The following is a 12,015-nucleotide window of genomic DNA, read 5'->3' on the forward strand; positions in this document are numbered from 1 at the left end:
CCGGCCACGCACAGACACAAGGGGACTCCGTGTGGCCGTTTGGTAACTTGTCTTTCCATTGACTACAGATGGAGCCAGCCTTTTCCAGCACTTCCTGGATTCCTACCAGGTCATGTTCTTCACACTTTTTGCCCTGCTGGCTGGGACTGCTGTCATGATCATAGGTGAGGCGGGCTGCATTGTGTCCCCTGGGCTGCCCCCCACCCCTGACCCCAACTCTAACCAGCCATGTTGTCTTGCAGCCTACCACACGGTCTGCACACCCCGGGAGCTCACTGCACCCCCAGGCCTCTCCCCCGGAGCCAGCCCTCGCCACAGCCCCCACTGTGAGTCACCACCCTGTGGATGCAGCCAGGCAGAGCCGGGGCTACGAGGGAGGGTTGTGGGGATCAAGGCCCTGAACCCCAGGTCTCAGAAGCTCTGGCCCCACACAAAAGTGGCAGCTGGGGTGTGAGGCCCAGAAGGCAGATCTGGGAGCTGGTCCTGGGCAAGGAGAGCTTTCCCCCGGCAGAACCGTGGAGGGTGGAGGGCTGGTAGCAGGGGCCGTCTCTGCAGGGGTGCATGTTGGGACTGGTTCTTACCTGCTGGGGCTGCTGCAGAGGGCTCTAAGCTGGGTTGAACTGACTGACTCAGACGTGAGGATTTTGGACAGTCCCGCTGATGGATCTCCCAGATGGGGGAGAATCACAGGAGCCATTCCTCTTCGAGTCCAGTTGTCTCTGGTGACCCTGAGGCCCTGGTGATCCTACACAACTCTAGGGGACACTTCTCTCTGTGAGCGGTGTCCCTTGAACCTTGTGTAGTGCCCAACCTTCACAGCTGCACGTGGTGGCCTTTATATCTTTTCCGTTTGAGGGTTCTCTCCCCTATAGGAGGAATCCTTGAATGGTGTCTGCTGACCCAAAAGAGGCATGGCCAGGCTTCAAAGAGTCTGAAACTTTTTGGAAAAGGATGCAGTTATGTATATAGATACATTTTCCTGGGTAACCAGATCCCACGTGCATCCTGGACCCCTGGAATCATAGTCTTCCACAAATGTCATTCAGCCATCCTTACGACGGGCACTCGCCTTTTCTAATCCCATCTTCCAACCCCTCCCTCTGTGTGTCGGAGCCATAGTGGAGTAGTTGCATTACCTCCTGAACGCTCCAGGCCCTGGAGTCTTTGTTCATGCGGCTTTCTCTGCCCAAGAGGCTGTTCCTGCCCAGATGGACAGGCCCCGCTCCCTGCGTGCCCCACGGACCCACAGACGTGCCCATGTGGTTTTAAGACCCACTGCTTGTTCTCACTCTGCAGCTGCGGGAGGTCAGGGCTCATGCTCCAAGCCTCTCGGCACGTCCAGCTGTCACCCCTTCCCTGGGTGACCTCACATCACTGGCCCAGGGCTGCCTGGGGGCACGGTCAGGGGGATGGCCGAGCTGGGCAGCGGATGCGTCCTCAGCGGCTGTTCCGGTGCAGGCACGGAGGGCTCCCTGTGGGAGCACCGAGCTCTCCCATATGCTCTGTTGGTCACCTCATCTCTTTTCTCCCTAGATTTTGCTGCCTCATCGCCGACGCCTTTCAACGCACTGCCTCCCATCCGCAGAGCCAGCCCTCCGTCGGGGCTGTGGAGCCCCGCGTACCCCTCCCACTAGTCCGTGGGCTGGGCCCTGACGCCCCTGCACCCCCACGGTGGGCCCGGCCTGGAGCACCCCTGGGCCCTGAGCCCTGGCCCAGGCCCAGGCCCGTGTCGCTGCCTGCTGTGTTCTTGTAGACCTGTAGTTTAGGCTGTGCCCGCTAGCTCACCCTTCTGTGTAGGGCTTTCTGTTGGCTCTTGTTTTCTGTTCTGTTCTTACTTCAGAATCTTACAAAGGCTAAGACTCTCGCTCATTCCTCTGTGCCCGGTTGTCTAGGGTTTCTGGACAACGTGCACTTACGCTTTTCCTTCCCCGCAGTCTCTGGAACCACTCCCTTCTCGAGACTTTGAGCAGGTGAAGCTCCCTTCACTAGTGGTCTGTAAGGGATGTTCCTGAAGTGGCCTCAGGGAAAGGACTTTTTGATTTTTTCTTAACATTTGTGGGGTTTTTTTTCCCCTCCTTGGAAACTTTACTTTTCCCCTACTCCGGCCCCTGCCAGGAAATGAGGGGAGCGAGCAGACACGATGTCCAAAGCTGGCCCCGTGACTGCACGGAGGCCTCAGGTAGGCGCCAACGGGGCCCAACCCCACACTGGCTCAGCCTCACCGGGAGACGCCGACGGGCCACAGGAGCCACGAGCCGGGCTGCTCTTTGCCTCCGTGGGGGCCACTGTGAATATAGACGGCGTCCTCTGTGGTTGCTTCCTGCACGTGGAAGCGTCTCCTGGACTTGGCCGCAGCTCCATCGAGGTGCTCTTTGGGGTCCGGCTCCTCCTCCCTATCCCAGCTTCTCTACCCACACAGGGACTTCGGAGTCGTAGTTAGGAAAACATCCCTGAGCCAGAGACCGGGACCTTTTCTTCTGGTTTGTTTGTTTGTTTGTTTGTTTTGAGAAGCCACTGTGTTCCGCCCGAGCACCAGACCAAAACCCAGTGTTCTCCCTTCCTCCTTTTGTACCACGGTCGTGCACCTCAGCAGCCCTGAGCCTCTGGCCTGCCCCGTGTGGGCACCAGTCTCCCCGCGGCAGCCCCCCAGCAGGCCACGGAGCCAGACCCGGCCAGTGAGGAGGGTGGGCCTGCCCTCCAGGAAGGGGCCGGGAAGGAGAAGATGTCTAGAAGATGCCCCCTCGTTCATTCAGCACCCGAGGCCTCCAGAACGCGGCCTCTCCGCCCTGGGCCGAGAGCTGTGCCGCTCTCAGGAAGAACTGGAGGCGCACCCCGAGCCCGGCCCACGGGGTCGCTGTGTGGGGGGAGCCGTCCCCTTGGACTCTGAGCCGCAAGCGTGAACCTACCGCAGGCCTTTTGGTCCGGGCCGTGCGATTTATTTTTCTAAAGCTGGAGACAGGAAGAATTGTGCCTTGCCTATCACTTGAGCTCAAACTGACGACTTGGATGTAAATAGCCGCGTTTCTACTTGGTTTATTTAATAAAGCTCTATCTAATTTCTTAAGAGGGGCGTGATCACTGCCGGATCTGCGTGCGTCCTGCCTGGACGTGACCCAGGCTCCGGTGACTTGGCTTCCTTCCAGTTACAGAGATTTGGGGAGCGGGTCTGTTCCGCTGCCCTTCTGTGCCACACCCCCCTCCCACGGGGCCCCCACAGGTGCCTGGGGATGCTGCAGCCCCACCCACACATCACCAGGTATCACCATGTGTCCCACCCCTATCTCTCTCTCTCTCTCTCTCTCTCTCTCTCTCTCTCTCGGGCGCCTCTCACTCTGCAGCTGTCCTTTCCTCGTGTCACTCTGGTCTCTGCACCCACTCTCCGCACCGGCTGACCTCCCTGGTGTCACTGATCCTCTCACTGACTCTGCAGCCTGGACCTCGTCCCACTGCTCGCTGGCAGCCGCTCCTGCCTCCCCAGCCCCTCACCCTCCGCCTTCCCCATTCCCGCTCCCCTCGGGGTGGTCCTCTGCCCACCCTCCACAGCCCCCTCGTGCCCTGGCTTCCGCCGTTGCGGAGCTCTCACGCAGGCTCACCCCAAGTGCCTGAGGCAGGTTCTCCTGTCCCACGTCGCAGGCAGATGCCTAGAGAGACCAGGTGGCCACCCAAGGCAGCAGGCTATTGGAAGGCGCCTCTGGTGGAGACCCCCTGTCGCCCACATCATCCACCTTCTTCCTGACTCAGAGCTGGGCAGACAGCGGCCAGAATCCATACGAGGTGTCCCAGCCGTTTTGGCTGCTGGAAGCCAACATGTGACTATGTTTTGGGGACAGAATGTGAGCAGTGGTGTCCCGGGCAGCTCAGGAACTGGACTGACGGGAGGCGGTGCCCTCCGCACCACGTTGTCCCAACCCTGGCTGAGCTGGCTGGGAGGAGGCCACCAGAATGGCTCGGCCATTGTCCTTGGAGCCTGTGCCCTGCCCAGGACGGCCTCCCTTGACAGGAAGGAAGGACACTCCCAGCGGCTTCCAGTGAGTCTTCTGCCACAGCCGAACCGAATCCCAGCCAATTCAATGGCAGCGCCCCAACACAAGCCTGGCAGCCCAGCTCTGGGCCCCCTCTTGTAGCCACGCCCCCACATCTGGCCACCACCAGAGCTCTCCCCCCTGCCCCCTCCCCCCGCTGTGGACACACTTGCTCCTGTACAACTCGGGTCCCCCCCTCAGACCTTCCTCTCCCATACTCTTCGTGTGGCCAGTCTCCAAGTTCCCATGAATCTGTCCTCCCCACGACCCTCTTCTTGGCCCAGGGAGCCTCCCCTGGGATGAGGTGCCAGCCTCCGTGTCCCCTGCACCAACCCGCTGCTCACAGATCTGACCGCTCACACCCTCCTGCTTAAACTCTGCTGCAGCCAGCTTGCCCTTGGGGTGGGTACGGTCCCTTTGTTCACACCAGCTCCCCCCCCCACCACCTCTTCACCTCTAGTAGAAGCAGCCAACCAGGCCACCCCCACCCCCGGGCCCTGGGGCTTTGACACCAGCCAGGGTTGGGGTGGTCCTGCACCCACCCTCTCCCACCTGTGTGCTCCTGCTCTGCTCTCCCCCACTCTGGGCTTCAGTTTTCTCCTCTGCAAAGTGGGCACGGCGGTGCCGTCAGTTACTGTAAACGTAAACCAGAAGCCATGTGTGGGGCCTTCTCTTTGGGCAGCGGGTTGGTGACTAGGGGTGCCTTCCTCTCCCATAGGGAATGGCAGATCTGACTGTCAGAGGGGACGGCAGGGGAGGGAGAAGCCGAGGGGGAGGGCCCAGCTCCCCGAGGAACGAGGAACGTTCTGTGTGGCAGATCCGGTCCTGAGGGCCCTGGGCAGTGGGGGTGACTGGGCACAGAAGCGCTTGGGGGACAAGTGACAACTCCAGGGCACCAAAGCCCTTGTGGCCTGCCCACACTGAGAAGTTAATGCCGAAGCTAAAAGCCTAAAAGCGTCGTCACCTCCCTGGGCCTGGTTTCCCTGACTGGAAAATGGGGAGGACGCTTTCCTCATGAGGATCCTGGGAGGACAAAATGAACTGATAGGAGGTGCTAATCCACATATGCTGCTGTCACTGTTGTTGGGGAAAGCTGGCACGGGGCCCATGAGGAGCCCAGATGGTGGGAGAACATTTGTTTACAGAATGGCGAGATGCAGAGGCAGCAGGTGAGCAGCAGGGAGGGTGCTCCCCCAGCCCCCTGGACCTCTGTTGTCATTCCCTGTGCTGTGTTGCCATTGTCTGACCCTGTTATCCCTCCCCAGCTGGGACCTCTTTGAGGCCTGTTCTTCTGTGTCCTCAGGACCTGGCACCAAAGAAGATCTAGAAAGCATTCAATCCATGTCCTACATTCAGCACAGGGCCTGCCTGGCATGCAGCACACAATAATGACAGTATTGCCCCCAGGTAGGTCCCCCTCAGTGATGCAAGATGGCTGCCAAGATCCAGGCATCACAGCATGTCCAGACATGGCAGCATCCAGAAGAAGAAGAGAAGCAGAGGGATAATCTCTTCCTGTCTCCTTCTAAGGACTAAAGATTTCTTTCCTGGAAGGATCCTCAGCGGATGGTTCCCGTCATGTCTATAGCCAGAGTTGGCTCTTCTGGCCATTCCTGCCCCATGGCTAGTGAGGGCAACAGGATGATCACGTCCATGTATGGCAATCCTTCACAGTTGAGTGGAGGTCAGTGTATCAACACGCTCAACTTCTTTCAGATCAAAATAGAAAGGTCTCAGCATCTGCTGGTTTTCTCTGTGATGATGGCATTTTCTTCCCTTTACCCATCTCAGATACTCTAGAGAGAGAGCCAGATACAGGTGAGAGGCCCGGGCTTTCTTCTCCCCAGAGGCGACCACCATTTTAATGCACATACAAAGGACCGTGAATGCACGGGCTGCCAGAAGCAGGCCCACCTTGCCAGAAGGGAGTGCTTTGACAAAACCAGGGGACGCACAGCACATTCAGCTTTCCGCTCCCAAACGAACCTCCCAAAGGGTGCCAAAAAATGCTTTTAGCACCATTTAGCGCTAAAAATATAGTATTGCGTATAGGTTTTTTTTTTTTCCTCCAGAATTCCTAAGTTTGGGCAAAAATTAACTCTCTGTGTCTGCATCTTCCTGTTCTCTGTGCAGTCTGGAAATGTTACATTTCAAGGTCTGATGGACTGGCTAGAAGAAAGCCTAGGACCCGGGACATCCAGGATGGGCGGGAAAGGTCTAGGTGAGTGGGGAATGCGTGAAGCTTAGAGATCAGGTGACCAGGAGTGTAGGCCTACCTTCTGGGGCTGAAGAGAAATCATTTTACCTTTCTGGGCCACAGCAGTCCCCTGTTCTACGAAATGGCCATGCTGGCATCTGTCCTGCCCATCACCCCAAATGGCTGCCAGCAGGAAGCAGGTGCATTATTATTCCAGGCTCCTCCCTCTCTGCATGCACTCCCTTTGGCATGTAACTGCAGAACCTCCCACGAGAGGCTAAGTATATCCCCTCCCCGTGGAAGTTGGCCATGGTACTGTGACTTGCTTTGGCTGGAAGGATGTGGTGGGAGGGACCTGAAGCCTCAGAGCCTGGGACCTGAAGTTTCCACACACCCTTCTTGTGCTTCTGCCATTGACGTAATAATAAGGAAGCCCAGGTAGCTGCTGGTGCAAGGAGGGAAAAAGACACCTAAAGGGGGACCTGATATGGATCTGCTCATCTTGGAACAACTGACCTGCAAATCCATGACTTGGAAAAAATGACAGGTGTGAAAACCCACTGACTTTGGGGACGGTTTGTTAGGCAGCATTACTGTAGCAGTAGGTGGCTGATACAAAGCATGATATGATTCCCTTCTGGCTGAACCATCGAAGGCAAGTTTCCTGCCACTCGTCACGGAGTCTGAATGACATGGCTGAACCCTGAGGTGGGCCCCCTCGGCCCTTCCTGCTGGCACAGGGTTTTCTGGGTGGCTCTGGCAAATGGCTGCAAGGGTACCAGACCAAGCACCAGGGCCAAGGAAAGATAGCTTGGCAGGTAGCCACCACTTCCTATAGCCAGCCATGGCTCCCTGTGGCCAGCGTGAGTGACGGAAGAGGCCTGGGGCTGCACAGGCGAGCAAAGCTGCTGACATTTACTGCACCCCTCCCCCACTGCAACCAGGCACATGCGAAGCCCTTTCTAATCTCTAGTTCGCTTCATCCTCACCTCAGCTATTGACAGGTGGGGAAACCGAGGCACACAAGGTTAAGCCACCCTTCTGGCGTCCCACGACTGGCAAGTGGCAGAACCAGAATCCGAATCCACTCAGACTGGTGGCAGGGTTCGCTGTCCCACACCAGTTCCTGCCCCTGCCCACCTGGAGAGGGCAGTGGGGGATCCATCCCAGAGGGGCAGGCTGTTGTGCGCAGGGAGCCAGGGCCGGCACCCACACCCCTCCGAGCAGCTCTGCTTCAGGCTGTCTCATGGGTCATTTGATTTTTCACAAGGAAAAAAATTGAATATGGTGGTGGTGTTTAAAAACACAGAAGAGCAAAAAACTAATATGACTTGAATTTCATTTACCTTCTGCCTTCTCCCCCTTCTCTCCCCTCTCAGAGGCAGCTACCTTTATAAATTTGCAGCATGTCCTTCCAAAGCAACATTTATTGTTAATAATAAGCATCGGTAAAAAATATATATACGTATTGCTGTTTTGTGTGTATTTTTATACATTTGCATGACCTTGGTCATACTTTGTCTCATTCAACTCTTGTTTTTTCCCCTCCTTGTATTATTCTATCATATAGCTTCATTTCAATTGAATTCTTTCTTCCCCTATTGTTGGACAGAAGCTTATTTCCGAGTTTTGCTATACTGAACAGTGCTGCAGTGAATGTTCCTGTACAAGCCTCCATGGGCCCAGGGGCTGGGGTTTCCCAAGGCAAAGGGTGTGCCCATTATGAGTTTGCCTCGATGCTACTAAATTGATTTCCAAAGCATTGCACGATTCTCACACCTGCCAGCTGGATATGAGAGATTCGATTTCCCCTATCCTTGTCAGCACATCACATTGTCATATCTATGTATATTTAGTTTTACTGGTTTGATGGGTGACTTTGAATTTGATAAGTTGAATTCAAATTCTCGGATGGCTACGGAAGGTGAACTTTTTTTGTTTATCGGCCATTTATATTTTTCTCTGTCCTCCACCCAAATGTTGACTTTTTTAAAGCTTACTTGTCACTCCAAAAGAGAGATACTATAAGAAACCTATTCATATGCCCAATTTTGTCATCAATGTATCAGTTAGCTATTGCTGTGTAACAAACTTACCCCCCCCCCCTTCTCAATGATTTACATCAGCTAACATTAATTATTTCTCATGAATCCAGGGTCAGCTAATCCAGGCTGGGCTCAGCTGGGAGTGACTGTGTCTCTCACCCTCCTTCCAGGACCCATAGGCCAGGTGAGACATGTCCCTCTCAGGGTGACAAACCTGATGTAAGAGAGCAGGTGGAATTGCCATACAGCTACTTGAGGGCTAGGCTGGGACTGGCATGCTATCATCTGTGCTTCATTGTATTGGACCAAACAAGTCACATGTCTGATTCTAAAATCAGGGTTTGGGGAATAGACTCTCCCTTTGATGGGAGGACCTACAAAGCCACAAGGGATAGGGTGTGAATGGAGGGGTGAAGAATCAAGATCATCAATGCAAATTTGTCATGGTTGTCTTTTTTTTGACTCATCGGCAGTAGCCCTCTATTCAAGGTGCACATTGATAGTTTATATTTTGATATTTTGTCTGAGATCTTCTGCTTCTGAAATAAAATTTTGAAACCCGTGTGATTCCCTCATTGTACAGATGGGAAAACTGAGGCTGAGACACGGGAAGGGACTCGCCCAGGGTCACACCTGAGTAACACACCATGTTCTAGCCCCTTCCCCTGACATTTAAGGCCCCCACCTGACCATGCTGGCCACCGCAACTAAGACAGTTCATGCGGATGTTTCGATAGATCGTTGTGAGCGTTTTAGCCTATGATGAATCCTCGAGGAGTTGGTTTAGAGCCACAATTTTTACATCCAATAAAGTGAGCAATTCCAAGAGTGAGAAAAAGGAGGAAAACAAAACCCAAGACCACAGGTTTGCCGATCGTCTATTATTTTGTTAAGTTTTATGTTGTATGTAATTAGCAGATAAAATTCTGTGGAGGGTTTCATTAGCAGCCTCATCAGGTGACCACTTTCATGTGGGGAGTATTTACTGAAAGCAAATAAAGACCGTTTATAAGCACCAGGAAAATGGAATCTGAAAGACCTATTGCTTCACTGCATTAAGGCACAATCACCCCAGGGCAGCAGGGCTCCGTCCCTCCTCCCCCAGAGAGAAGCTGGGGAGCCTGGTGGACAGGGCCCAGATGCTCCTGCCTTTGCCTCTCACCAGACAGATGACCTTGACCTTGTCTCTCTGAGCCTCAGTTTCTCTGTCTGTAAAATGGGGATTGTCATATGACTTCATCCAGCGGTTTGCTCTGTGGGCTTAACGAGCTCCTGCATAGAAACCCCACCACGTGGGAGCAAATAGTTCGTGCTCAAAAACATGAACTTTTCTTCCTTCCTCTCTCCCTGGGTGGTCCGGGACAGCCACCCTCACTCTCTCAGGGGCCACAACACATACCCTCTGGGAGTCTTTACAGCTGTCCCCTCTGCCACCTGCCAGCTGAGCAAATTGGTGATCAACCCGGGCTTACAAACATGAGCGTGACAGGCCAGGTAGATGATACCCCTGAGGAGCTGGCGGTGGGGGCAGTGACCTGGAGTGCATGGCCTCACCCACTTGCTCTAGCTGCCACGTGAGAATAAAGGCCCATGGAGCTATTTTTTGTGGTTTTCTAGAGATTTCCCCAAATCCAATTTTGTGTGTGTGTGTGTGGGGGGGGAGGTTGGGGGTAAAACCTTCCACTTTATAAGTAGTGGTAACAAAATTCAAGTTTAAAAAGTAGAAAACACAGGGGTGCTTGGGTGGCTCAGTCGGTTAAGCGTCTGACTCTTGATTTTGGCTCACGTCATGATGTCACGGTTCATGGGTTCGAGCCCCGTGTCAGGTTCTCAGCTGACAGCTGGGAACCTACTTAGGATTCACTCTCCCTCTATCTCTGCCCCTCCCCTGCTCGTTCTCTCTCTCTCTCTCTCTCTCTCTCTCCTCAAAAAAAAAAAAAATTTAAATAGGAAAAACAACTTGTGTGGGCCAAAGAAACCTGCCCTCAGACCACCGTTTTTCGATCTTCTCTGAATTTCATCAATGGCAACGTTCAGTGTGTGTATCTCCACATTCCCTTCCGATCACCCTGGCAGACAGTGCTATCTGCTCCTTCCCCTCCTTCCCACTCCGCTCCAGCAGGACTTCATCCAGTGTTCTGGGAAGCCACAGCCAGTCATCTGGTGTTGACAGAGGAGCCCTTCGTTTTAGAGGTGGAGAAGGACTGGTTTTAGCTCACCCGTAGCCAAAGATGTGAACATGTTAGCTTTTCTCTGGCCACTTGCCCGGGATGGACACAGATAGAAGTTAAAAGCTGCTGTGTATGCTTGGAGGTTTTTTACCCTCGTTCAAAATTATAGGTTTGGAGCTGAAGCATCTTAAAATGTGGAAGGCACAGGCAATGGCTGCAGCCCCAGCGGCCCGCCCCTACTCCCCACAGGCCCCAGAGGCAGTGGGCAAAGGGACTGCATGGGGGGGGGGGGGCAGAGTGTGCAAATGTATGTAAATGTAATCATTTTGCTGTTTTCAGGAACCACTGAAATGACATTTCCTATTCGTGGAGGTGGGGGGGGGGCAGTGCGCGGGGAGAGGGCAGATGGGAGCTCATGATCTAAATCAAAGGACAATTATCAAGGGCTGTTTCTTAGACACCCAGGTTGGAGGCAGATTCATGTTGGTTGCCAAGTCACTAATTTTGTTCCCTAAGCCAGGAAGGTTGAGTTGCTGTTATCACCTCCAAGGGACGTTGGCACCCTTTATCAATGCCCTGCTTGCCCATGTATTTATTCTCTAAACATTTATTAGCTCAAGTTATGTGTTGGCAGCTTCCCAAGGAGCCAGCGGGGATGAGGGGGAGAGGAACAGAGTGTGAGTCAGATGGGGCTTCTTTAGGGAGGGACAGGGAGGGAGACAGATATGCACCTTCTATGGTATGGAAAGTGCTGGAACCTCAGGGAAGGGACTGTTCCAGGTTGGTAGGTCAGAGGAGGGTCCCAGGAAGAGGTAAGTCAGAATCTGGGCTGGGACAATGGACATCTCAGCATAGGAGCCAGTTTGAGCCCAAGGTCAGAAACTCAGGTAGGGACAGCATTGAGCAGTAGGGAGGAACACGTAGTGGCCTGGGTTTGAATCCTCACCTGTTTGGAATGCAGCTGTGGTATGTTGTGCTGGGTATAAAAAGCTCCTGGCCCCCAGACTCGGGGATGATGGTGCTGGTTTGGGATGATTGAGATCACTATGTTCAAACTGCAGGCTCCCTGTCTCTTCCAGTCTTGTAATATCCACTCCTGGGTACATGTGGCCTGGGTGAACATGTTCTGAATTCAGGGCAGCCAAAGAGAAGTCAGCAAAAATGATTCTTTCCAATTTCCCCAGACTCTTTTTGAGGTTTCCTGCATTTTATCCATTTTGAGTTACAAAATGGATAAAACCCATCCAATAAAAATTTTGCCTAATTTCAGATCCTGAGGAAGGTATTTAATTTGATTAAAATCTATTTTCTCAAGTCATATCATAAAGTATTCTAACTATGGTAGATCCTCATCACATTTCATCCTATGAAATGTTTCATACGTTCTATTTCCTATTAATGAAAGTATATCTTTAAACATGAGAAGTCATAGATGCTAACTTAGAAAGGTTGGGGGGATGGGGTTCTGTGAAAATTCTGTGAGAGTCAACAAAAAAGTTGTAAAACCTCTCCCACAGGCAATGGGGAGCCATGGATGGTGCTTGAGCAGGAGCCTGATATGTTTGGGCTAATAAGGGTAT

At 53.5% G+C, this 12,015-nt stretch overlaps 1 protein-coding gene and 1 long non-coding RNA gene across 5 annotated transcripts in view; both read left to right on the plus strand.

The window, feature by feature from the left end:
- The window catches only part of NUP210 (nucleoporin 210), a 108,691-nt gene extending 105,627 nt beyond the window's left edge, over window positions 1-3,064 (plus strand). For all 4 annotated transcript variants that reach the window (XM_078442713.2, XM_078442712.2, XM_078442711.2 and 1 more), the window contains exons 38-40: window positions 69-164; window positions 243-326; window positions 1,534-3,064. In XM_078442713.2, coding sequence (XP_078298839.2) covers window positions 69-164; window positions 243-326; window positions 1,534-1,634 — 281 coding nt within the window. In that variant the 3' untranslated portion in view covers window positions 1,635-3,064. The remainder of the gene's footprint in view (window positions 1-68; window positions 165-242; window positions 327-1,533) is intronic.
- A 316-nt stretch (window positions 3,065-3,380) lies between these two features.
- LOC144615677 (uncharacterized) lies at window positions 3,381-10,704 on the plus strand. Its single transcript, XR_013554108.2, has 3 exons — window positions 3,381-6,243; window positions 8,375-8,448; window positions 10,215-10,704. It is a non-coding gene; the product is annotated as an uncharacterized LOC144615677 (long non-coding RNA).
- The last annotated feature ends 1,311 nt before the right edge of the window (window positions 10,705-12,015 follow it).

Source organism: Panthera onca, chromosome A2 (genome assembly GCF_046562875.1).
Source record: "Panthera onca isolate mPanOnc1 chromosome A2, mPanOnc1 haplotype 2, whole genome shotgun sequence".
Taxonomy (NCBI): Eukaryota; Metazoa; Chordata; class Mammalia; order Carnivora; family Felidae; genus Panthera; species Panthera onca.